This window comes from Hyperolius riggenbachi, chromosome 2 (assembly GCF_040937935.1).
Source record: "Hyperolius riggenbachi isolate aHypRig1 chromosome 2, aHypRig1.pri, whole genome shotgun sequence".
Lineage (NCBI taxonomy): Eukaryota > Metazoa > Chordata > Amphibia > Anura > Hyperoliidae > Hyperolius > Hyperolius riggenbachi.
The window spans coordinates 567,181,560-567,209,086 of NC_090647.1; the positions used below are offsets into that span (position 1 = coordinate 567,181,560).

A 27,527-nucleotide genomic window follows, 5' to 3' on the forward strand; every position below is an offset into this window, starting at 1 on the left:
CTTAGTGTAATAGTAATCAGTGTGTGACGGCTGGGGTGGGAGGGATGGAGGAGGGGCCTCTTAGTGTAATAGCAATCAGTGTGTGATGGCTGGGGTGGGAGGGATGGGGGAGGGGCCTCTTAGTGTATTAGCAATCAGTGTGTGATGGCTGGGGTAGGAGGGATGGAGGGGCCTCTTAGTGTAATAGCAATCAGTGTGTGACGGCTGGGGTAGGAGGGATGGAGGAGGGGCCTCTTAGTGTAATAGCAATCAGTGTGTGACGGCTGGGGTGGGAGGGATGGGGGAGGGGCCTCTTAGTGTAATAGCAATCAGTGTGTGACGGCTGGGGTGGGAGGGATGGAGGGGCCTCTTAGTGTAATAGCAATCAGTGTGTGACGGCTGGGGTGGGAGGGATGGAGGGGCCTCTTAGTGTAATAGCAATCAGGGTGTGACGGCTGGGGTAGGAGGGATGGAGGAGGGGCCTTTTAGTGTAATAGTAATCAGTGTGTGACGGCTGGGGTGGGAGGGATGGAGGGGCCTCTTAGTGTAATAGCAATCAGTGTGTGACGGCTGGGGTGGGAGGGATGAGGGGCGGGTCTTAGTGTAATAGCAATCAGTGTGTGACGGCTGGGGTGGGAGGGATGGAGGGGCCTCTTAGTGTAATAGCAATCAGTGTGTGACGGCTGGGGTGGGAGGGATGGAGGGGCCTCTTAGTGTAATAGCAATCAGTGTGTGATGGCTGGGGTGGGAGGGATGGGGAGGGGCCTCTTAGTGTAATAGCAATCAGTGTGTGACGGCTGGGGTGGGAGGGATGGAGGGGCCTCTTAGTGTAATAGCAATCAGTGTGTGACAGCTGAGGTGGGAGGGATGGAGGGGCGCACTTTGGTGTCTCAGCCTTGGGTGCTGGAGGACCTTGTCCCGGCTCAGTGGGAATGAGAGAGCGAAACTGACTAATTTGGTCTTGCAGTGAATCAGCCACAATCTTCCTCAAACCTGAATGCCCGGTACACACCATGACATCTTCTGCTTGGGGCCCAGGATGGTCCTAATCTGGCTCTGGTAGGGACTGGAGAGGTGCCAGTCTGTTTTTTGGTAGGCCACAGAGTAGGGTGCTACAGTAATCAAGACAATTAATTAAGGGGGACTAACCAATGCTAAGTTAACGCTTTTATTTTTTAACCCCATACCTATTTCACCTGGGGGGGCGGGCATCTGGGGGTCAGATGCCACCATGATCCCCCCTTCCCGCCCTACCTCAGCAGGAATGAGGGTAGTTACCGCCACTCTCCTACTGTCTACAGATGGTGGGGAGAAGCCTCTTGTCCCTGGTATACGGCTGGTATAGCTCAGGCTGTGGATCCCCACACCCCATATCATTTTTTATCATTTTTGTTTTACTTTGAATAGTACAAACAATAGGTCAAGTTGTCAGGGATCCTCATACAGCAATATTGCAGCTGTACAGCGATCCCCCTGGCCAAAGTGTTACCACTTCCACCGAGGTTGCACACTGCATACTGACCACCCAGAAACCCCGGCAGGAAATTCACTGCGCTTTCTTTTGACATATGTACATTATCACTACCGATAGGTTGATACATTATCTGTCATTTATCCACATTTACAAATCACAAGGGCTTTTTGAATTTTCCCAGTTTGTTGCCACAGTTCTCTTAAAGTGACCCCGAGGTGAGAGGAATATAGAGGCGGCCATATTTATTTCCTGTTAAACAATACCAGTTGCCTGGCTGTCCTGCTGGTCTATTTGGCTGCAGTAGTGTCTGAATAATACCAGAAACAAGCATGCAGCTAATCTGTCAGATCTGACAATAATGTCAGAAACACCTGATCTGCTGTATGCTTGTTCAGGGGCTATGGGTAAAAGTATTAAAGGCAGAGGGTCAGCAGGGCTGCCAGGCAACTGGTATTGTTTAAAACGAAATATGGCAGCCTCCATATCACTCTCTCCTCGGGTTGACTTTAACATATGCAACAAATCTGGTGATACTAGTATTTACAGGGGCTTTGCTAATACCGGTAGTAGTATAGTAGTACTGACTTCAAGGGAATTCAAGTTTAGTTCTTCAGCAATCGGAATAATATTGATCTGTTCAATCGAATGGCCGACATATCGAACACAGAGCTGTTCATCCAACCCTCGTCATTAGACATCTGTGGACTTTCTTGAGACAATATACTGTATACCTATCCTTACTGTACAACCAACAGCTTGAGAGGAACAGCTGAGCAGCGTACAGACACATAAGGGCCTTTAGGCCTCTTTCACAGCGTGACGTTAAAGAGAAACTCCGACCAAGAATTGAACTTTATCCCAATCAGTAGCTGATACCCCCTTTTACATGAGAAATCTATTCCTTTTCACAAACAGACCATCAGGGGGCTCTGTATGGCTGATATTGTGGTGATACTCCTCCCACAAGAAACTCTGAGGACTGTGGTACTCCTGGCAGTTTCCTGTCTGTGAACCTTGTTGCATTGTGGGAAATAACTGTTTACAGCTGTTTCCAACTGCCAAAAAAACATGCAGCAGCTACATCACCTGCCAGCAGTAGAAATGTCACCATGTAATAAATGTCAGAATGTAAATCAGGGATTTAAAAGATTTTTGCAATGGGCAAAAACTGACTAAATCATTTATACATAATTATTGTAAATATCAAGCACTTTTTTTAACATTATTTTCACTGGAATTCCTCTTTAAAGTCACACGTTAGAAAATTTTATAACGCAGACTAACGCACAGCAATACAAAGTGTGTGCGACATTCACAGTGCACACGTTGCGTTTGTGTGTAACGTGAGGCGTTATTAGAAGATGCTGCATGCTGTGTGTTTAGCAATGAATCTGCTGCGTTGTGTGTTGCACATGCTCAGTAATGTATTTATTTTTATATATATGTAACGTTTTCGTTCCATGACTGTGCGACGAAAACGGTGCACCAAACGCAGGGCTAAAGAATGCACTATAACCTCCAAGTTATAGTGCACAATGCGTTGCGTTAGGGGCACGTTGTGCGACTTTAACGTTGCATCAAACGCAATGTCCTGATGGGAAAGTAGCCTAAGTAATTGTTCTGGGTAACAGTTTTAGGAACTCTGCCTGTACAGACACGCTGTTTGGCTTCTGGGAATGGTCAGATTCGCTGAATTCCAAATCCAAATCATTTTCAAAATTTTTCAAAAAATCATGAAATTTGAATGTCATGCAAATATATTTTTACACTAACCATAATTAAGAGTAAATATAGTCAGTATGAATTGATGAAAATATCTTCACACTAGGTTACAATTTCTTTTAGGCCCCGTTCACACTGCACGTGTTTCCAGCCGCGTTTTGGAAACGCGTGCAGGTGGCCGACACGCACGACATCAGACATTGCATAGAGTGCACTGTCTGATGTTCACACTGCATGCGTTCCAGACCTGTGCGGTCCAGGAACGCATGCTGCACGCATTTTTTGTAAAAACGCGCGGCTGTCCCATTCACTTTTCAGTGATGGGATCAGCCACGCAACGCACACAAACGCGGATAGCGTGCGTTCGCATGCGTTGCGTTCCGCATGCATGGCCATCCGCGTTTGTGATGTGAACGGGGCCTTACAGTTTTTGTTTTTCGAAGTCCTGTGATGTGCTCAGGAGACGATTCTCGCTATCTTCCGTCCTCCTCCGAGCGCTGTAATAACAGCGCAGGAGATTTGGGTGCAGCCGGCGCCACCAGAGGCCGGAATAGGAATTACAGCTATAGCGGCGCACAGCGAGTAACTTCAGCGCTGTCAGAAGACGGAACTGAAGTTACTTTTAAAACACTGTAATTCTGCCGCCAGCTATAGCTGGAAGCCAAATGATATAATTCCCCACCATCCACATGGACCTGGAGGGGGAATAGTAATTACCGCTGCCAGGCCCAGGACTTGTGCAGCAGCAGGATCAGCTATATACCGGCTGTATCCTGCGCCCAAGTCTCCTGGTGGCGAATTTATATGTATGCATCCTTCTCTGTCCCCTGATGGCAGCGCTTGAAGCCCCCGAAACCACAGCCGACACAAGGAAAATCGGCTGTAGCGCAGTAGCACCTGCAATATTTACCTTCCCCGGCTCCAGCGCAGGCGCAGTAGCAGCTCCCCGATGCGCAGCTCTACAGCGCAATAACCTCAAATGACCAATATATTACAGATCACTGCTGCAGGGAGATAACAATATGCTACCAAATAAGAAAAAGAGCCCTAAAAAAAAGTGAGAACCATAAAAAAGTCACCATTATGCGGATATCAAGTGTGAAACAGGTAACAACTTTATTAGTAAAACATCAAAGAATACTATTAAAACCAGTAAAAAATCCCCGTATACTGACAGTAATCAGATCCTCTGGTAATCCACAATGAATATCACAATATCTAATGAATAAAGGTAAATTGCACTAAACTATACGGAAGCCCAGAAATGATGCTGCGGTGTGAAATCATCCCACAGCAAACAAAGTGCTGGTGCAAAATAACCACAGTAACAACTTTATAAAGTGCAATATGGAAGTGAAGCAATATAGCAAAAAACTGTGCTGTCTGGCATAAGGGCAGCACTCTAAAGAAACCTAGTGCGATACAGTCAAAACAACCGCAATGTGCCATCAATAATATAAAGCTCATCCGTAAAAGACTTACGTGTGAACCAATAAGTACCAAAAAAGAAGGAATGTATCATGCGCTGTAAAATAAGCAAGAGGGCTTACCAAAGTGGTGGTGGATCCAGGCGCGGGGATTGCGCCTACCGCGCTCGCAGACGGCGTATGCTTCAATGGAGGCTCTACTGCGCAGGCACGAGTCGCCTGTACCAGCACAGTAGACCGTCTGAGCCCATCGGGGAGCTGCTACTGCGTCTGTGCTGGAACCGGGAAGAGAAAAAGAGAAAATATTGCAGGTGCGATTGCACTACAGCCGACTTTCCTTGTGTCGGCTGTGGTTTCAGGGGCTTCTTGCGCTGCCATCAAGGGACAGAGAAGGACGGGGGAAGCCTCTAGGATCCAGAGGTTTTCCCCTCCCATGTAGTACCCCCCCGGGGACTTTTTTTAACTTTACTGTGTCTCTTTAATGGCTGACTGATAAAGTTAAATTCTGTGAGCTTTCGAGGATCTAGTTCCCTTCTTCAGGCATATTTCCAGAGGTTAGGTAAAATAAAAGGCATTACTTTTACAAAACTTTGTTTTTTCTGCCTACATAATTTGCTTGGCTAACACGGTAACGAAACTGTTTTGCTTCTCTAACTTTTAGAAACTTATGTGTCAGAATTCTGTGATTTCAAATTTTAACTTGAAATTGCACGATTCTGATGCAAACACCAGATTTCCGAACTATCCATGCGCTGATCCATATTGGAAACAGTGGACCGGTCTATCGCGTTCTATGGAGCAGGAGGGGGGGGGACGAGAATCAGGGGGGAGGGGATGGAAGAGTGCATAGCGCTGAACGACAGTGATTGTGTCATTTGTTTAACGACCTAGTCTGGCAGGTCAGTAAATGACAATGGGGACACCTGTACTGTCACCTGGGATTATCATACATGATCAGGCCAGCTGACAGTATCTTGCACCTGTACTGTCACCTGGGATTATCATACATGATCAGGTCAGCTGACAGTATCTTGCACCTGTACTGTCCCTGGGATTATCATACATGATCATGTCAGCTGATAGTATCCTGCACCTGTAGTCATGCAATGCTTATATTGTGGATGGAGGTGCAGCAATCTGTGAGACAGACCACTGATGAGATATTGAGCCGTATATCAGTGTCCGGCTGTGAGGCCCCGTGCACACCAAAACCGCTAGCAGATCCTCAAAACGCTAGCGGTTTTGAAGTAGATTTCAGAGCGATTCTAGGCATGTTTAGAGAGGTTTTCTAAACATACCTAGCGTTTTTGGGAGCGTTTTTGTAGCAGATTACAAATATTGTTACAGTAAAAGCTGTTACTGGACAGCTTCTGTAACAAAAACGCCTGGAAACCGCTCTGATCTAGCGTTTTCCAGAGCGGTTTGCGTTTTTCCTATACTTTACATTGAGGCAGAAACGCTTCTGCAAACTGCAAATGTGCAGCAGGAGGCACGTTTGCGGTTTGCTAACAACCTCAAACCACCGGTTTGCACCATCCCATTGAAATACATTAGCCAAGCGGTTTCACTGGCGGATGCGGTTGGCGGATCGCTCCTAAAACCGCTTGGTGTGCACTGGGCCTCACTGGCCGAGCTGGACTGCTGGGTCTGTGATGACCAGCGTGGAGGAGCACTGCCCGAGGCTGCCACGGTCTGTTCCACCCTCACATTTGTGAGTCGCAGGGCTGGTCCCTTCCCTCTCTTCCTCATACCTGCAGCTCTGCTGTGTGCACAGTGCAGGCAACATAGCTGGGGACTGCCAGTGGAAGGGGTATTCTGTTACTGAGCATTGCCTGGTGTCCCTTGAGGAAGGAATACTGAGCATAGTCTACAGACCGGCAATCTCCTGAGGAAGGAGTACTGAGCATAGTCTACAGACCGGCAATCCCTGGAGGAAGGGGTACTGAGCATAGCCTGGTGTCACAGGAGGAAGGAGTACTGTGAATTGCCTGATGTCACAGGAGGAAGGTGTACTGAGCATAGTCTACAGACCAGCAATCCCTGGAGGAAGGGATACTGAGCATAGTCTACAGACCGGCAATCCCTGGAAGAAGGGATACTGAGCATAGTCTACAGACCGGCAATCCCTGGAGGAAGGGGTACTGAGCATAGTCTACACACCGGCAATCCCTGGAGGAAGGTGTACTGAGCATAGTCTACAGATTGGCAATCCCTGAAGGAAGGGGTACTGAGCATAGTCTACAGACCGGCAATCCCTGGAGGAAGGGATACTGAGCATAGTCTACAGACCGGCAATCCCTGGAGGAAGGGGTACGGAGCATAGTCTACAGACCGGCAATCCCTGGAGGAAGGGGTACTGAGCATAGTCTACAGACCGACTATCCCTAGAGGAAGGGGTACTGAGCATTGTCTGATGTCAAAGGAGTATGGAGTACTGACCGCTGTCTCTCTGTCCTGGGAAGGAGTACTGAGCGCTGCCTCTCTGTCCTGGGAAGGAGTACTGACCGGTGTCTCTCTGTCCTGGGAAGGAGTACTGAGCGCTGCCTCTCTGTCCTGGGAAGGAGTACTGAGAGCTGCCTCTCTGTCCTGGGAAGGAGTACTGAGCGGGCGCTGCATATCTGTCCTGGGAAGGAGTACTGAGCACAAGAGTACAGTGATCCCTTATTGGATACACAGTGATCAGGAATTATGGCTGGGATTGGAGCTATTATCTTCAAAATGTGAGTTCTGCTCCCTCCATGGTCTCTGGGGTCACTGCTGGTGTGTTTGTCTGTACAGTGTCTGTGTAGTGTGTGTATGTGTACAATGTGTGTATGTGTACAATGTGTGTATGTGTACAATGTGTGTATGAGTACAGAGTGAGTATGAGTGTGTCTAGTGTGTATGTGTAGTGTGAGTATGAGTGTGTCTAGTGTGGATGTTTACAGTGTGTGTATGAGTGTGTCTGGGGTCACTGTGGTGTGTTTGTCTGTACAGTGTCTGTATAGTGTGTGTATGTGTACAATGTGTGTATGAGTGTGTCTAGTGTGTATGCGTAGTGTGAGTATGAGTGTGTCTAGTGTGTATGTGTACAGTGTGTGTATGAGTGCGTCTAGTGTGTATGTGTACAGTGTGTGTATGAGTGTGTCTAGTGTGTATGTGTACAGTGTGTGTGTGTATGAGTGTGTCTAGTGTGTATGTGTACAGTGTGTGTGTATGAGTGTGTCTAGTGTGTATGTGTACAGTGTGTGTATGAGTGTGTCTAGTGTGTATGTGTACAGTGTGTGTATGAGTGTGTCTAGTGTGTATGTGTACAGTGTGTGTATGAGTACAATGTGTGTATGAGTACAGTGTGAGTATGAGTGTGTCTAGTGTGTATGTGTACAGTGTGTGTATGAGTACAATGTATGTATGAATACAGTGTGTGTATGAGTGTGTCTAATGTGTATGTGTACAGTGTGTGTGCATGAGTGCGTCTAGTGTGTATGTGTACAATGTGTGCATGAGTGCGTCTAGTGTGTATGTGTACAATGTGTGTATGAGTGCGTCTAGTGTGTATGTGTACAATGTGTGTATGAGTGTGTCTAGTGTGTATGTGTACAATGTGTGTATGAGTGTGTCTAGTGTGTATGTGTACAATGTGTGTATGAGTGTGTCTAGTGTGTATGTGTACAATGTGTGTATGAGTGTGTCTAGTGTGTATGTGTACAATGTGTGTATGAGTGTGTCTAGTGTGTATGTGTACAATGTGTGTATGAGTGTGTCTAGTGTGTATGTGTACAATGTGTGTATGAGTGTGTCTAGTGTGTATGTGTACAATGTGTGTATGAGTGTGTCTAGTGTGTATGTGTACAATGTGTGTATGAGTGTGTCTAGTGTGTATGTGTACAATGTGTGTATGAGTGTGTCTAGTGTGTATGTGTACAATGTGTGTATGAGTGTGTCTAGTGTGTATGTGTACAATGTGTGTATGAGTGTGTCTAGTGTGTATGTGTACAGTGTGTGTATGAGTACAATGTGTGTATGAGTGTGTCTAGTGTGTATGCGTACAGTGTGTGTATGAGTGTGTCTAGTGTGTATGTGTACAGTGTGTGTATGAGTGTGTCTAGTGTGTATGTGTACAATGTGTGTATGAGTGTGTCTAGTGTGTATGTGTACAGTGTGTGTATGAGTGTGTCTAGTGTGTATGTGTACAGTGTGTGTGTATGAGTGTGTCTTGTGTGTATGTGTACAGTGTGTGTATGAGTGCGTCTAGTGTGTATGTGTACAATGTGTGTATGAGTACAATGTGTGTATGAGTGCGTCTAGTGTGTATGTGTACAAAGTGTGTATGAGTGTGTATGAGTGTGTATGTGTACAATGTGTGTGAGTAGTACACCCATCAGATAAAAATTATCAGGTTTGAAAGACTGAGCTTACTAAAGATGCTGCTCACATGCATAAGATCAGCTCCTGCAAAATGCTTTCATAGGGCCAGCAGTGCACACCAATAAGCGCTAGCGTAATTGCAAATGCTCAGCGTTAAGGTGATTCTAGGCACATGTCTAGCGATTTTCTAAACATGCCTAGAGATTTTTGGAGCGTTTTGGTGTAGCGGTTTTGATTTTTGTTACAGTAGAGCTGGAACTGAACAGCTTCTGTAACAAAAACACTTGGAATATCGCTCTAATCTAGCGCTTTTCAGAGCAATTTTCCACTTTCCTCTACTTGACATTGAGGCAGAATCGCCTCAGAAATCAGCAGAAATGCTGCAGGACCAGAGTTTGGGAAAAAAGCTCATCGCTCTGGTGTGATCCATCCCATCCAAATACATTAGCCAAGTGCCTTTTTAAAGCACTAACAATTTTATAAATGCTCAGAAAAGCTCTTGTGTGTGCTCAGCCCTGACTCTATGATATCTGCAGATCTCATACAAGCCTTGTTTAACAGACATTCATCTGCAGATCAGATCCACCAGGATGGATCTGGAAGATTGAGAGATAAATATCTGTCGTCTGGATCTTTTGAGGTCTTTTTTTTGATCTTTGATTTTTCACTTTTCAATGATTTGTCTGTGTTCAAAATCTGTTGGCCTCATACTACATCACTCCACCAAAACCAGGTCTTCAGGGAACACCGCGTCAGTACGTGGTGTTCCCTGTCTGGCCACCAGCCAAGCAGGAAGTGACATGCACTTGTGGTTACTTCCTCCTCCGAGGTATGCAAATGTGCATGGAAGCGTATTGTAAAAATATGCTTCCGCGCATGCGCAGCACCACGTCAAAAAAACAAAACTCTGTGTCGCCATTGAGTAACATGACTTCCAAGCCGATGCAGGTCGCCGCGGATCCCGCACGGTATTGTAGTTCTGCGCTAGCGTTAGGGACTTCCGGTGCAGCGTACCGCAATGTGGGAAGTGTGAACTTACCCCATAGGCTTTATTTAGGCTGTGGTAGCAGTGCGCTTGTCTGCCACACCACACCATGCCAGTGTGAAAGGGCCTGAAGTGTGTCTAGTGTGTATACTGTGTGTATATGTACAGTGTGTGTGCATGTATAGTATGTGTGTATGGGTACAGTGTGTTTTTTTTGTACAGTATTTGCAAATAAAGTTGGTTAATTGTAGAGAATGGTTCTTTTCCGTTAGCCGGGTGCAACCACTATGTGGCGATAAAACTCTAGCGATCGCTGGCAGCAGTTACATCTTTCCCTACTATCCATGGCGGCCTGGAGGGGGAATAGTATTTAACGCCACCTAGTGGTTGCGCCCGGCTAACGGTATAGTACCTAGAGAATTTTTTTTTTTGCAGAATCCACTATATTTTGCAGACGTAAGCAATTATTTGTAATCTGCTTTTCCGATTGGCAACCACGGTAAACGTCCACATACACTGATTGGCCTGTTACTTCCGAGACTTCTGATTGGCCTAAAAGATTAAAACCACAAACACTGGTTCACACGACAGCTGGAGGCCCTGGGCTCTCTCACTGGCCTGGAATTCACCCCCACTGCCTCTATACTGAATGCTGACTGCAACACACACAATTTCTCACTCACAGCTCCTGCAATTTCCTTCCTTTATCTGGCCAGTGGTCAGCAGGCGCCAGTCAGCCAATCAGGTGCCCAGTTATACACCCTTTGCCTGCCGTACCAAATCAAGCAGGAATTGCATAAATTAGGCAGCATTCAGGTGGGAGGCTTCGGTTGGACGTAATCGTAGTAATTACGTCGCCAGGAGGACCGCCCCCATGTAGGCATCTCCCACACGGCCCCCTCCCTAACCACTCACTTGTCATCCGCATCCTGGAGGCTGCATAAAATAATTTAAAACCACAAACACTGGTTCACACGACAGCCAGGGGCCCCAGTCTCTCTCACTAGCTGGGGCCCCCAAACCACCGTGCCATACCCAGAGGGAAGTGTGGGTGGGCCCTGGACCTCTCACCCCCAGAGAATTCACCCCCACTGCCTCTAGACCAGTGTTTCTCAACATTTTATTAGTATGGACCCCTTTTAAGGCCCTGTACTCACCAAGTACCCCCTAGCATAGTAAACATTATCACAAGTACCCCTTGACAAATATATAAGTAATCGTAGTACATGCTAATTTGTTCTAAACAATTTCTAAGCATCTACTATTGCTTTTAATTAGCTAATATACTAAGTTGGTGTTGTTTAAATAAGATGTATCATTTTCTAAAACTCTAAATTTGTTACTCTTGGTTAAGTATATCAAGCCCGAGTACCCCCTGGAACCATCCGAAGTACCCCCTGGGGTACGCGTACCACACGTTGAGAACCTATGCTTTAGACTGTGTGTGTTGCAGTCAGCATTCAGTATAGTGGCAGTGGGGGAGAATATATGTGTTTTTGAGTGTGTATAGTACCTATGTGTGTGTCTGCCGACCTGTGTACACAGTACATACGTGTGTGGGTGCGGGCGTGTGCTGAACATATAACATGGTTACAGACAATGCGTGACACGGCTGGATTGTGTATATAGTAACAGCACAAACACTGCAGGGATTTAGCCCTGTATACAGTCTGGGTGTCGCTGCAGTAACAACATTATGAGGATTTTATGGTCAGGCTGATCAATATTTAATCTCAGGAATTTCTCACACTGCGTCTGCTGCTTCCGAATACGCATCGTCAAATGAGATGCTAATTATTCACAGGTGATGCAAATCTTATGCTAATTCTATGAAAATATGCGCACTTTGGAAATGGGCCAATCGAGAGCGTTAAGGCCTCTTTTCCACAAACTGTTTAGAGGCAGTGAAATGCCTCTCAAACTTTCACAACTGCTCACTGCTGCCTGGTAACTGCTTGCTGCCTGGTAACTGCTCACTGCTGCCTGGTAACTGCTCACTGCTGCCCGGTAACTGCTCACTGATGCCCGGTAACTGCTCACTGATGCCCGGTAACTGCTCACTGATGCCTGATAACTGCTTACTGCTGCCTGATAACTGCTCACTGCTGCCTGGTAACTGCTCACTGCTGCCTGGTAACTGCTCACTGCCTGGTAACTGCTCGCTGCTGCCTGGTAACTGCTCACTGCTGCCCGGTAACTGCTCACTGCTGCCCGGTAACTGCTCACTGCTGCCCGGTAACTGCTCACTGCTGCCCGGTAACTGCTCGCTGCTGCCTGGTAACCAGGGCCGGCCCGCTCATGAGGCAGGGTGAAACATTTGCCTCAGGCGGCAGATCTGGGGGGGCGGCACCCGCCTGTCCATGGATGCTGGACCCACCCGCCGAGCTGGAGGGGTATCTGGCAGAAAGGGGGTATTGGGCCTAGCGGTGGGGAGGGGGGTCGGACCCCCCGATCCCTCGCCTGGGTCCCCCGATCTGTGCTCCTCCTCCAGCGTTAAGTACCAGCCTGCATATGATGAAGAGAAAACAGGCGGGGGAATCACTCACCTCTTCCGCGTTCCATCGTGTGCTCCACTGACGTCACTTCCGGCAACACCGCCCACTGTATTGTAAGTGGACGGCCTTGCAGGAAGTGACGTCAGTGGAGCGCACGATGGAACGCGGAAGAGGTGAGTGATTCCCCCGCCCGTTGCCTCTTCATCATATGCAGGCTGGTACTTAACGCTGGAGGAGGAGCGCAGATCAGGGTACCCAGGCGAGGGAGGGGGGGGGTCCGACCCCCCTCCCCACCACTAGGCCCAATACCCCCTTTCTGCCAGCTACCCTTCCAGCTCGACGGCCCCCCTCCTTCACGGCTGGGGGGGGGGCGGCGATTTTTTCTAATTTTGCCTCAGACGGCAAAAAGTCTAGGGCCGGCCCTGCTGGTAACTGCTTGCTGCTGCCTGGTAACTGCTTGCTGAGCACACAGCTCAACAGTTCGTGGAAAAGAGGCCTAACTATTGATGAGCAGGTGAGAATGTCCTGCGCAGATGGACGCCATTATTGTGAAAACCCTTGGCGAGCTAGAAAGCCCCAATTCGCCGCAGATTTCTACAATAATGGCGTACATTCCCATTCATTTTCGCCTTTACACATTTCCGCAAATTCACTGGCAATTTCGGGGCAGAATGGCATTGAAGAATACCGACGATGTTAGCGGTTAATTGCAAAGTCCCCCCATCAGGGCCGGGCCGAGGCAGAGGCTGAAGAGGCTCCAGCCTCAGGGCGCAGTGTAGGAGGGGGCGCACAACTCACTCAGCTGTCATTCCCCTATTGTGTTTGAAGCAGAGAGAAAGAAGGGGATACATAGCAGTGAATGCAAGCCAGATAACTAGAGATTAAGGTGTTGTGGGCCCTGGGGCACCTCTTAGTCTAATAGCAATCAGTGTGTGACGGCTGGGGTGGGAGGGATGGAGGGGCGCACTTTGCTGTCTCAGCCTTGGGTGCTGAAGGACCTTGTCCCGGCTCTGCCCCCCATACATGCTAGAATCACCAAATGTGCAGGGTATGTTAGAGCAAGATTGTCAGCCATAAAATCAAATTCCATTTACCCACTGCTGTGTGTTTATTATGCAATTTACATGCAGTCTGCATTGCAAGCATTCCAATACAATCATAAATGTTTCTGCTGTAATAAATCTCAGTCAGCCTGGCCTAGGAGAGGGAAGATTGTTCACTCCCCTAATCCAATACTGCTCCTCACTGATTGGCTGAAGGCAGCTCAGTGTGACAGGAGACTGAGAAGGGAAATACACCTCACCCATCTGCAGAAGCTGCTGAAATACAATCTATGCTGTGCTCACATGTATTTACAAAGCAAGCTAACTATGACAGTGCAGTTTCTAAGAGAAAAAAAAAGAGTAAGGGAGGAAATGACATCAAGATTGGCTTCAGTTAGAGGCAGTAAAGATGGAAAATGTCTGAAACGGTTTTCTCTTTATTTACTATATAGAATTCATATAAATCAAAACATGGACAGTACAATACATATGTTATGTAAGTAGAACAGGTATCTTCTTATATATGTGTTAATGAAAATGTACATATATCAACAGAAAGAGCAGTGAATTTCCTGCCGGGGTTTCCTGGTGGTCAGTACATAGTACCTATTGTTTGCAACAACAAATAAATAATGACGTGGGTTCCTCCCTATAAACCCTCTGTAACCCCTTGTCACCCATGCAGGCTAGTATAGCCAGAATGCCGAGCCCGAACCGTGTGGGGGCTCCACAGCCTAAGCTATACCAGCCTGCATGGTCCATGGAATGTGAGGGCTCCTGGGTAGAGGGCGGCCAAGCCATGAACAAGGGGCTTATCCCCTCTGGTGCCCCAGCAGGAGGGTGGGGGTAACTACCCTAATGCCTGCGGGCGTGGCCCCTGGGGGATGGGTTCATGGTGGCAACTGCGGACCACCTTTAACAAGGGGACCCACAGATCTCTGCCCCCAGGTGAAATGGGTATAGGGGTACTGAAATACCCCTTACCCATTTTCTCTCAGAGTTAAAAGTTAAACAAAAACAACAACAAATAAGTCAGTTAACCATAAATTCTGGAAGCAGGTAATTTAGGAGCCGGAGAGCCGCGGAGGTTTGGGCTCCGCCACAGACGCCCATACAAAGCTCGTTTATAGCAGGAAATTTAGGTGCTTGCTATAAACAATATTTGTATGATTGCAATTAAGGTTAGGCATTGGGAGGGTGTGGTTAGGGTGAGGCATTGGCAGGAAGGGGAGGGAGTGGTTAGGGTTAGGCTTCGGCAGGAAGGGGAGGGTGTGGTTAGGGTTAGGCATTGGCAGGAAGGGGAGGGAGTGGTTAGGGTTAGGCATTGGCAGGAAGGGGAGGGTGTGGTTAGGAGAGATATATCCCTCCCCTCGCTGCAGTACACACCTGTGTAGGGTCGTTCATGAGAATTAACAACAAATAAGAATAAAATAAACTTTATTGGCCACTATCCTGATTGCCGTCAACATTTCTGACTTTCCTTCCATTTTCCGGGTGAAAAAACTCTTCAGATTTCAAAAGTGAAAATGAGAAACACCGTGAAACATAAAGAATTTTCACACTTTTTGTTATGTTGCACATTTGACAAGTAAGAAAACTGACATATTAATTCTCCACTGGTGACACGAAGGGCGTTTCTCACCGCTGTAACAACAGCTAACCCTGCACTAATAGTACTGAGAAATCAGCATTACCGACTAATTACACAGCCATTCCAGCCCAGAAACGCTTCACATTCTATCCTCAGATTCTTTCCCCCACAACTCCGGAGCCTATCCTGAGTTCCTGGTAATCAGGCAGCGTTTTGTTTCCTGTACTCTATGGTGATATCACTGTTGTCCGGAGCAGATAGAGAGTCTACAGGACTCCAGAACTTAAAGCGGACCCAAACCAAACATTTTTTTAATTTAAAATAGTTAGTAGCACCACTCTGACACATACAAAGATAAATAAACACTCCTTCAAGCCTATGAGCATTTCAGTGCATGCTTTTCACCCTTCTCTTTTCATAACTAGGGTTATACAGGTGGCAGCTCTCGATGGTCGGAATGCCAATTTGCGATTCCGCAGTAAATCCGCATTCCGTCATGTACCAATTACCGATTCCGCTTTCCGCTACCAATTTCCGCAATCCAATGCGGAATTTCCGCCGGAAATTGCGCAAATTCCGCCCCACTTTAACATTGATTTTCTCAAAAACTATAAGGTCTTTTTGAAAACTTTTTTTTGCATTTTGTTCAGAAGATTCTGTTTAATAAAAACCCTAAAATTTGGTGTTTCTAGGACTCACGGGGGCTTTGCTATTAACCGCTAAATTCGGCGGATTTTTACTGTAATGTAAAATGCAGAAAAAAATAGGCAGATGCAGACTTTCTGCATTTTACATTACAGTAAAAATCCACTGACTTTAGCAGTTAATAGCAAAGCCCCCATAAGTCCTAGAAACACCAGTTTTCAGGGTTTATTAAACTAAATTTTGTGAACAAGATGCAAAAAAATGTTTTCAAAAAGACCTTATAGTTTTTCAGAAAATCGATGTTAAAGTCGGGTGGAATTTCCGCGATTTCCGGCAGAAATTTCAGCGATTTCCGGCGGAAATCCGCCTACGGCACTTGCATTACCGATTTCCGCATTCCGATGCGGAAATGCAATTTCCGATCAGAATTTCGGAAATTGCATTTCCGCGGAATCCGAATGAGCACCCCTGGCAGCCATTAGCAATTCCTCCTTTGCCGGACACCATCTACTCCACCAGTCTGCCGGATTCTGTCCCGGCAATATGAAAGGAAGGGAGGGGCTCCTCCAATAAATGTAAAATATTTTATATTTGTCATCATGCAGCTGAAAAAAGGCTGCTAATTATTATTATAATTTAGAAAATAGATTTTATTCCTGATATCTTGTATTTTTAATTTGGGTCCACTTTAAGCTTTTGGACAAGTACCCTTCCTGAGTAGAATGTTTCACATAGCTGTTGTTTGTACATCTGCAGCTCCTTTCTGGATAAATTCATCTTTATCCCTGCTGAGTCTCTCTGTGAGCATCTGGGAAATATGTGCAGCACTAACTGGCTGCTTGACCTAGCCCTGACTCTTCAGTGTAAACAAACTCCTGCCTGGAAAGTTGCAGAAGCAAAGCTAACCCTTGAATGTCTGATGCAGCAGTCAGATGACTCGCTGTCATGGGGGCTCTGCAGGCGGAGGGAACTTACAAAAACAAGATGGCCACTACAGTGACACAGAGAATTTTTAGATTTTTAGAAAACTGATTTTAAAAAATTCTAAGAAAAAAAATGTTTTCTTTTTCTTTTTTAAACTTGGTAATAAGACATTTTGCTGGGGTACAATTTAATATATACCAATTTCCGAGTCCAGTATACACATTTGAAGAAAACGGACAGTGTGGGGTCCCCCCTGCCGAGCCTCTTTACCCCCTGGTCAGCCATGCAGGCCGGTATAGCCCGGACAGCGTGGGACTCCACAGCCTGAGCTATACCAGCCCGTATGGCCCTTGATGACGGGTGTCTATGGAAAAGAGGGGATGCAAAGCCCCCTCATCCCCCCAGCCCTTTCCCAAATTCTAGCTATAGTAACCTGCATGGGTGACGAGGGGTTAAAGAGGCTCCGGAGAGGGGGGACCCCACGCTGCCCATTTTCTTAAAAAGTATAAAATAAGTATACAGAACTTGGAAGAACTTTGCACATATTAAAATATTATTTTACCGGGTTTAAAAAACATTTTTTCTTTGAATTTTTTTAAAATCAATTTTCTCATGAAATACAAAGTTTTGAAAATGTTGCCCCTATCCCTTCAAAGCGCAGACAAGTGAAATCGGCCCTGGGAGACCTGGGCGCAGCATACAGCCAATATACGGCTTATCCTGCACCTGCACAAGTCCTGGCGGCGGTAATTACTATTCCTCCTCCACGCCGCCATGGATAGTGGGGGAATGATGTAATTTGGCTTCCAGTAATTGCTGGCGGCTGAATCAGGCCCAGTGCACACCAAAAACCTCTAGCAGATCTGCAAAACGCTAGATGTTTTTGAAGCAGATTTCAGAGCGATTCTAGGCATGTGTAGAGAGGTTTTCTAAACATACCTAGCGTTTTCTGGAGCATTTTTGTGTAGCAGATTACAAATATTGTTACAGTAAAAGCTGTTACTGAACAGCTTCTGTAACAAAAACGCCTGGAAAACCGCTCTGATCTGGTGTTTTTCAGAGCGGTTTTCCACTTTCCTATACTTTACATTGAGGCAGAAACGCCTCAGAAATCTAAAAAATGCTGCAGCCCTCAAGTTTGCGTTTGTGGAAAAATCGAGCCGCTCTGGTGTGCACCAGCCCATTCACTTTCATTACCAAGCGGTTTTCCCCCACAAGCGTTTTAAAAAACGCCCCAGAACCGCTCTGGTGTGCACCAGCCCTTACAGTGTTTTAAAAGTAACTTCAGATCCATCTTCTGACTGCGCCGAAGTTACTGACTGTGCGCTGCTATAGATGTAATTCCTACTACGGCCTATGGTGGCGCCGGCTGCGCCCAAATCTCCTGCGCTGGATTTGAAATGCTCGTCCAACGCAGTCTGGTTTGCAGGAATGTTTACAGCTGCCTTGTTCTTAATTTCGTATAACATGCAAAATTTTCAAATGGCTTAAGTGAAATCAATTCAAATTCAATATCGCAATTATGTGTAATCGTAATTGTAAGTTTCACGAGAAATTTTGCACAAAGGTAGCCATACACTGGTCGATTTGCCATCAGATTCGACCAACAGATAGATCCCTCTCTGATCGAATCTGATCAGAGAGGGATCGTATGGCTGCCTTTACTGCAAACAGATTGTGAATCGATTTCAGCCTGAAACCGATCACAATCTGTGTAGCTGCCGCTGCTGCCCCCCCTTGCATACATCACCTGTTCCGGCCAGCGCGAGTCCCCTGGTCCCCGCTGTCTTCTTCTCCGCTCCGGGCTCCAGACCGTTCCTGCAGCTACTGAACTTCCTGTCCAGGGGAATGTTTAAACAGTAGAGGACGCTCTACTGTCTAAACTTCCTGCCGGGACAGGAAGTTCTGTGTAGCTGCAGCCGGTCCGGAACCCAGCGCGGAAAGAAGACAGCGGGGACCAGGGGACTCGCGCCAGCCGGAAAAGGTAATGTATACCCGCTGTATTGCGTCGGTCGTCGGGCATTCGAACGCCGCTATCGACGCACTCCCGACCCGCCGGCGATCGAGAAATATGTTCCACACGGACGGATCAACAGGAATCGGCCGGAACGATCGATTTTGGACGGAAATCGATCGTTCTGTGAGCGGTGTGCGCGGCGATTTCACAGCCGATTCGATCACTGTGATCTAATCAGCCGTATGTCGGCGGGAAAATCGTTAGGTGTATGGGCACCTTTTGCGAAGTTAGCAGTTTACGACCATCACTAATTATCAGAGTTCTGTGCTGCAGCCTTCTCGGCTCTTGTACAAGCTGAACATTATAATCCTCTCCTCTCGTACTGCTGGCCGGTCGCAGATCTCGCCTCTCCGGATTATCCGGTTGAACATTCAGTGACAGTTCTTAGAGGGACACTTCAGCAGTAACAATGTCACACTGTATCAACACTACTCACCCTGCGGCCTTCCAGGGCTGACTATAAATGGATTTCAACTTCACCGCAAGGTGCGGGGCGTTAGTCACTGCTGCCTGCAAATAACTTCATGTAGAGATAAGAAGGAAAATGACATTTTCATCGCTGTGGTGCATTAGTGTGGATCGTTCCACAGGATCAGATGCGGGACTCACAGGAAAGTGCTGCAGATCCCAGACCCGATGCCCCAACAATTCTGTGAACTAGTCATTGGTTTATTTGGGGGCCTCACCCAGCTTTGGGCACAGCGGGGGTTGGGAAGAACTTTGGCATCTCAATTTTGGGAAGTCCTTGGCTCAGCCTCGCCGCCCGTCACCAACTCACTGCAGCTCCACAAACTCTAGACCAGAGTCCGGTTCTCTTTGATTTGTAAAGGTGTACAGAGATAAAATATGCTAAACGTTCAGGAGGCGGTGGTGGACCAGCCACTCCAAAACAGACACGACACGGTCAATTGAGGTAGTCACAATTTATTCACATACCCCTGGAAACAACTGGCACGTTTCGTGGGTATATTCCCGCTTCTTCAGGCAATAACAAATAGGAGTACACACAGTACAGTCTCAAGGTCACGATAAGCGCCTCTGTGATGGTTCTCTTTGATGGAGATGATCTCTACATATCAGTACTTTATTATAAGGATACTGCATTCTCCATCCCCATCATTATTTGTTTGATTGGCTGGTCACATGACCTACTAAGGTCACTGAAGGTCCCAGAAGATCAAAGTGGAGGTGATCCATGACCAGCAGCTCCACCATATGTGGTCACCAGGGGTGTAACAATAGACTCTGCAAGGGATGCAGTCACAGGGGGGCCCAGAAGCCACAGGGGGCCCTGTCCTGAGAGACTGACAACTAAGGCCAAGGAGAGAAAAAACTTTCTGCTTTCTGTACAATTGTGCTAATGACTGCATCTGCTCAGCCACTGATAAGGAATCATACAAAGGTTTGTAGCTAAACATTTGTAGACAGTCCCTATTCAGTGTACAGAGGGAGGGGCCCCATCCAAAGTTTTGCAGGGAGGCCCAGTGATTTCTAGTTACGCCCCTGGTGGTCACCTACTCACCCGTGTCTATCATGTTCAGCTTACCAAGACTTTGGTCCAGGAGGTGAATCTACCTTCAAGAGAGACCAAACATAACCCCCCTCTCCACCCCCCCCCCCCCCCCAAAACATAAAAGAACCCCTGACTGTCAGAAATGCCACCCAAAATACTTACCATGAGAAGTCCAATGATCCCTGCACAGAAGAGCAAGGCTGGTTCTGGCTACAATGGGGGCACCCCTGACAGACATGAACCCCTGACCCTAAAGCGACAATAGGGGACCCTGTGTTGAAGCCCCACCCCCCAGGGCCCAAGAGCCAACTGCTTTGCACCTTGACTTTCCCCCACTTTTAACTATTGCTCCCCAGAGACCCTGAAATGTATTTGGCAGAGGAGTGTCTCACATGTGCTCCTTTGTCAGTCCGTGGCTCCATGCAGACTGCAGTGGCGTACCTAGGGGGAGGCGACAGGGGCTGGGGGGTGACACTGGAGTCCTCTGCAGCCGCCCGTGTCTGCTGTGCCAGCGCTCCCCCCAGCTGACATGTAATGTAGAGTATTGTGCGAGCGGAACGTCGTGCTCTGTTATCTCACCTGCAGCAGAGTCCATCGATGCCCGACCTCCTATCACCGCTCAGCTCTTCCCCTGGTGTAATCACATGATGCAGGAACGCCCTCCTGCCACTAGGGGAGCTGAGCGGTGACAGGGGGCTGCATTGGTGGATTTAGCGGAGCAGGAGAGAGCAGCAGCACGACTTCAGCAGAGAAGCTGTCAGGGCTTCTTCACACTATGGGCTTGATTCACTAAACTGTGATAAGACAAATATCACACCTTATCAAAGATATCACACGTTATCAAAAGTTATCACATGTTATCAAAGTTAACACGCCTTATCAGAGTAGCATAGCGAGCGCTACAAACCCGCAGGGGCTCAGGGCAGGACGAGTGACATTACCAGTTAGCAGGCATAAGTTTGTAGTGCTCGCTATGCTACTCTGATAAGGCATGTTAACTTTGACAAAGTGTGATAACTTTGATAACGTGTGATATCTTTGATAAGGTGTGATATTTGTCTTATCACGGTTTAGTGAATCAAGCCCTATGAGTGTTTGCAGATTTTTTTTTAAGAGCTGGTGATTTTAGAAATCGCTCTAAAATCGCTTGTGCGATGTTTTCCTATGAGAGTGTCCACCTGTGAGCGTTTTGATTTCTTTGAAATCGCAAACGCGCTACATGTACCATTTTTCTGAGCGCTTTGGCTCAATGGAAGGTATGGAGAAATAATGCGATTTCCTGAGTGCTTTTATGAATAAATACATTGTGTTTATTAATTTCCGGCTAAAAGATTTCACTTCCTGACTGACATCAGGATGGAAGTGAAAAAAAATTGCTGAGCAAAAGCGCTTATAAAAACGCTTTTCTAAGCGTAAATCGCAGGGAAAAGCTCTTCAAAAAAATCACAGTATAGATCGCTCAGCACTTGCGATTTATAATGTGAAAGCCTCCGACAGATGCTGCTCCTCTCCCTGTGTATATAAATTCTGACTGGTTACTTCAGGCAGACAGCGGCCATAAAAGCATTTCAATAAACTCAGCAGCAGCACGGTGCCCGACGTGGGACTTCTAAATGCTTCTTGTATAACTGGCAAATCATGCCCCACGCCCTCTGCCTTGTCAAATAAAATATCATCCTATCCATTTTTAGTTTGTACGCTGTTTTACTTCCTTTTACGTGTAAAGAACATGAGATGTCTGACATTTATAGAGCATATTATATCCTCACCATATGTGAGATTGCGGCATTGCTAGGATCCTAAGAGATCCGCGGCACTTGGGCACGCCAGCCAAAAAAATGGGTGTGACCACGGACCAGAATGTGGGTGTGTTTATGGGTGGAGCAAAATGTACACAAGCCTAACAGCGGTCTAAGTAAGCCTGCCCAGCAACATGTTGGATGAAGCCGCCCTCACCCATGCTGTCTGGTCTGGCTTTCTGGTGGGAGGGCTGGTCTGCCACTAAGTTCTCTGGCAGACCCCCCATAGCATTCCATGACCTGCCATAAAGGCTTCACAACACCCTATATGCCCACATACAGGCACCCAGCATGCCCCCCTTTGATGTACCACAGCTCCCAGCATGGCCACCTTTGAGGCACCACAGCTGATTCTGCCAGGGGACATCCAGGGCACGCCAGAAAAGATCCATGGCACGTGCCACTGATCTTTGGGGCTAGCAATGCCCTTGTGTGAGGACCTAGAACTAGAGCTGCTCAAATCCGGAACCGGGAGATACCCGGATAGTAGCTATCCGGATATCTCCCAGTAAACCTGTGCGGGGTGGGCGGGGCAATCTTACCTGTCTGACATCTTCTTCATCCGTCCCTGGCGCCTCCCACGATACGCTCCACTCCTTCAACCCGGAAGGAGGAAGTGTTTGTAATCACGTGACCGCCACTTGGACTGCATCGTGGGAGGCGCCGAGGGACGGACCAAAGACAGACAGGTAAGACTGACCCCCCCCCACACACAGGTAACTGGGAGATATCCGGATAGAACTATTCAGATGTCTCCTAGTTCCGGATTTGAGCAGCTCTACCTAGAACCTGTCCTGTAGCGATCAGTGTGCAATAACGCGCCTTCGCTGGCCGGCACTCACTTACACATTGACCTCTCCCTCCTCCTGCCCCTTTCCACTGACAGCACACACATGGGTATTATGTGCTATTACTGCTGTGTGACTTGTTACATATTTCCACCTTCATGTAGAACACATCGCTCACCTGTCCAACCGTCGTCTAGCTTTAACCTATTGCCTTGTAAAGGTGTCCACACATTACTTGATTTTTCTGTACGATTGACTATTCAATTCGATAATTTTATCAGATTGAAGGAGAATTGATTATGCTCCATTCTGCTGTAGCCATGGGAATTGGCTGATATCTAATCAAATCAGCCAATTTACTCAATGAGGCAGGATGGAAAATATCGATTGATTGTAAAGGGATACAAGACACAGAAAGGATGCTTGGTGTCGGACCGTGGAGGCACATTGTACACATTGATTAGTGAGGAGAATCACATAAGATCTCACCGTGTGTGGAGCTCTAGTCAATCGACTTTTGATCAACCACAGGTACTGCCTCTGCCTGTGATGCATGAGGTTGTGAGCGTGACTCCCGTGTCAGGAGAAAAAAAACACACGGTAGTGGTTTGCCCCATAAAGTCAATCACTTAATCGCTCAGTGGAACATTGAGTAATGTATGGCAACCTTTGCTGTCTGTATTCACTATTGTACAGCGCCACGGAAGATGCTGGTGCTATATAAACTCCCAACAATAATAGACACATTGATATCCCTGCATTGTGAGCGGCGATACTCGCTATATCACTGTCACAGCCCTTCCGCCCGCTGTTACACAGACCGCGGCTTCCGTGTGGAAATCGCTGCGAGTCTCTAATAATATCCCTATTATTTCCTGCGACGTCCCCTCTCTGCGGCGAGCGGAGCCAAGTTTATATACATTATGTATGTGAAATGACTGTAATCATTATTACCGCGTATCGGAAACGGCAGAAAATTACACAGAGACCGCACTTCCTGCAGATTAGCGCTAAATAGATGTTTTCTTGTTTCCTTTCATTAATATTATATATTCTGAGCAGGGAGGCGGAGGAAAGACTCTCGTCTGTTTAATCAAAGGCATAAATCATATTCACGGGGCCACAAAGATCTGTGACAACTATATGCAGAGTTTTGTTGTAAAGCGGTTTTTGGAGGTTTATTATTGCGGTGCCAACCTCGCTCTTTTACGGCTATTAAAGAGAACCCGAGGTGAGAGAGATAAGGAGGCTGCCATATTTATTTCCTGTTAAACAATACCAGTTGCCTGGCAGCCCTGCTGATCTATTTGGCTGCAGTAGTGTCTGATCCACACCAGAAACAAGCATGCAGCTAATCTTGTCAGATCTGACAAAAATGTCAGAAACACCTGATATGCTGCATGCTTGTTCAGGGGCTATGGCTAAAAGTATTAGAGGCAGAGGATCAGCAGGACAGCCAGGTAACTAGTATTGCCTAAAAGGAAATAAATATGGCAGCTTCTATATCACTCTCACGTCGAGTTCACTTTAAAGTTACCCTTCCAGTACAATATACTCCAGCCCTCCTCATCCACTCCTAACCCTAAAGCACCTCATCCTGGCTAACCCCAATCTTCCCTAAACGCTGGTATTCACGATGCAACTTCACGCCAGATTGATGGGTTGAATACATCATTTCCAACATGTCTGATCTGCTCCCGATTGATAACGGGGTTGATTTTAAGCAGTAATGATCTGAATTCCGATGCCGTTACTAATCGGGAGCAGATCAGACATGTTGAAAATTCACTGATCTGCCAGGAAAATGTATAAGGCAGGCATTACCCACCTAAAGCCTGGTACACACTTGCAATTCTGATTGGCCAATCACTGACCAATTTTACCACCTCCAATATCTGTTGACCCTCATACTACATGGATGTGGTAAATTTGATCAGTGATTGGCCAATCATAATTGAAAGTGTGTACCAGGCTTTAGGGTTGGGTGTGGATAAGGAGGGTTATGCTACATACACACTTGAGATAAAAAAGTTGTTAAATTGTATAGCGGCAGCGAGCAGGGAGATTACCTTCTGTGCTTCCTCTGGTCGCCGCTTGACTTCTTGCAATGCCGCCCTCTATAGTTCAGAGGGCGGCACTGCAGGAAGGAAGTGACGCATGACTTGAAGAAGTAGGTAAGCTCCCTGCTTGCTGCCGCTATACAATTTAACAACTTTTTGCGCAAAGTAGCTGGAGGGGTAGCGGGGGAGGGGGGGGGACGATCCCCCCTCCCCACCGCTGTGCCCGCTCCCTCCCCTCCAGTCTGCTAATGCTATACCCCTCCAGCATGCATGGCGACCCCCTCCCAACCCACAGGCTGTGACACAGAAGCAGATCCGTTTCTGTGTCCAAAACTGCCTGTGTGGAGGGGGATCCGTCTTTCCCTTCATGTTCACTACTCTTCCGTGTATCCGTGGTCCGTCAAAATGCAGCAAATCTGGACCATCCGTTCAGGTTTTGAACAGGGATCCCCCTGAACGCAGGCAGATCAGTTTTTAATTTGAGTGAGGGGCCAGGTGTATCCCGGACCACATACTGTTGTGTACTCCATTAACTTGTTGCCTGATGAAGCGGGTGAGAGCCTGCGAAACGCGTTGCTAAACCCCTTGAGTGTACCAATAAACTTTACTTGTCTTGAATACACAGTTTTTGTGCCTGCTTGCAGGAGGTAAGACCACGGCTGCCTCCTAAACATTTAAAACTTTTTAACAACTGTTTTTATCCTTTTGGCACCTCTGTTTCACTTTACATTATCTTTAATTTGAGTGAAGACGGCTGCTATTTTTAACCTAGATATGCGTGGCTCCGATTTTGATCCGAGATGAAAAACGGAGTCATGGATTCGTTTACGGACCAAGTGTGAACCTAGGCTAAGCTAGGAATCTGATCTGTTTCGCTTAGCTGGGATCTGATCCACTTCCTGCCCTTCCGCACCAGAAATTAGACCTTACGCTGGTAAAGCTCTATTTCTGTTTTATCCCCTTTTATTTTGATAAGCAAGCGTCCTGTTGTGTGTTTGTCATTTTTACTTTTGTTTTTGTGAATATTATTTTTTGTATATGTTCTTTCTACATTTGTTCCACCTTTTTTGGAATATTAAATCTTTATTTAATAAGCTAGCCTTCTGTGTAATAAGCAGAGATTTACATCTCCTGGAGTGAGACTGCAGTGTATTGTGTTACAGATCAGTGCCAGATTGTGTGCTCGCATTATTCATTGCTACCGTGTGAGATTGCATTGTGTGGGTGGCGTTCCCGTAGTTTTGGCCTAAAGCTGGCTGACCCAAGATACGTGACGCCAGCCTGAGTGTGAGTAGCTCGACAGCAGTGCATGAAATTGTCACAAGTGCCATAGACAGGTACAGATCTCCTTTGGTACGGGAATCTGTGTGTGTATTGGTGTCTAGCAGATTCGTTCACACACAACTGCCAGTGGTGGCTGAGTCTTCCAAGGTGTGGTTGAGATTGACAGCTTCGTTTTACCCTTAGATAAGTCAGCTTCTCCTCCCAATCCGGTCAAAACCCTCAGGTCCTATCTCTGCTGACTTGTCCTGACAGTGCATTACCGCATAACCTGCACAATATGTGCGTTACCAGTGGGAGTGAAGCATACTTTTCATTGGCTGTATAACATGCAACACGTCTTTTCTGTTCCAGAGATCTCAATGCTCAGTGTGAACCTAGCCTAACCTTCCCTAATCCACTTACCCCTAACCCTCCTTATCAACACCTAACCGTCCATAGCCACACCTAACCCTCCTTATCCGTATGAAGGTCTGAGCTGGTTATTCCTGTCCGTTGAATCACAGGCGTGCTCAGAAATTCTACCAAAGAAACAACATGAGAATGTGGATGAGGCCGCTCTGCGCGCTGACAACGCTGTACTCCTGTGTCACTGACTGATGTGGCTGCTGGAATAACATGCTGCGTCTCTCTCCACCCTTCTGGATAGTAATCACCAATATGACCACTTCCGTGTCAGCCACATTGCTGGGCAAGTTCTTACATTTCTGCAAACATGTGTAACGATCGGTGTAACACAGAGAGGATCTGATTACCGGTGATCTGCAGTATCACAGGGAATACAGATATATACCAGATTATAGATGGTCTGCAGTATCACCGATAATCCGATATATAAGCTAACCTCTGTTCGCCTGAGTAGCGTAGGAGTGTTTGGTGCAAACAGTAACACTTAGAGGGCTGGGCCTCAGAGCAGTAAGGAGTACTGCACAAATTCCTTCTGGACTCTCCCGGGAGGAGGAGTCAGGCTGAGAGAAGGAAGGACAGAACGAGAGTGACACTCAAGAGGAAGTGTCACTATCAGGACTGGGATCCGCCTCTAACAGTAAGGTCGGTTCTCGAGGTCGGACAGATCAGGTCGTAACCACACGGACAGACAAGGTACAGAATCAGAAGGCAAAGGCGGAGTCTAAAGTACAGGCAGGTTTGGCAACAGGGTATCAGAAATATCGAGGTACAAAGTCAGAAGGCAGATGCAGAGTCTAAGGACGAGCCGGGGTTCGGCAACAGAGTATCAGAAAGGCAAAGTACAGGATCAGAGTTCAGGAGAATGGTCAGGCAGGCAGAAGGTCATAACAGATAAACACAATCAAACTAGTACTTACACTATCAACAAAGTCTAGCTAAGTGTAGGATTACAGCTCCAGCTGGTCCCGGCACACTTTCGGATCTGACTCAGGTCTGCGTGCTACCACGTAGTGATCGCAACGCCAGACA

At 47.0% G+C, this 27,527-nt stretch overlaps 1 protein-coding gene across 3 annotated transcripts in view; it reads left to right on the forward strand.

The window, feature by feature from the left end:
* The window catches only part of LOC137547422 (V-set domain-containing T-cell activation inhibitor 1-like), a 91,651-nt gene that overhangs the window by 44,291 nt on the left and 19,833 nt on the right, over positions 1-27,527 (forward strand). The window contains exon 1 of one of the 3 annotated variants that reach the window (XM_068270999.1): positions 6,890-7,322. The exons of the other annotated variants lie outside the window; for them this stretch is intronic. Coding sequence (XP_068127100.1) covers positions 7,291-7,322 — 32 coding nt within the window. The 5' untranslated portion in view covers positions 6,890-7,290. Of the gene's footprint in view, positions 1-6,889; positions 7,323-27,527 lie in introns of those variants that run through there. 3 annotated transcript variants of the gene reach the window in all.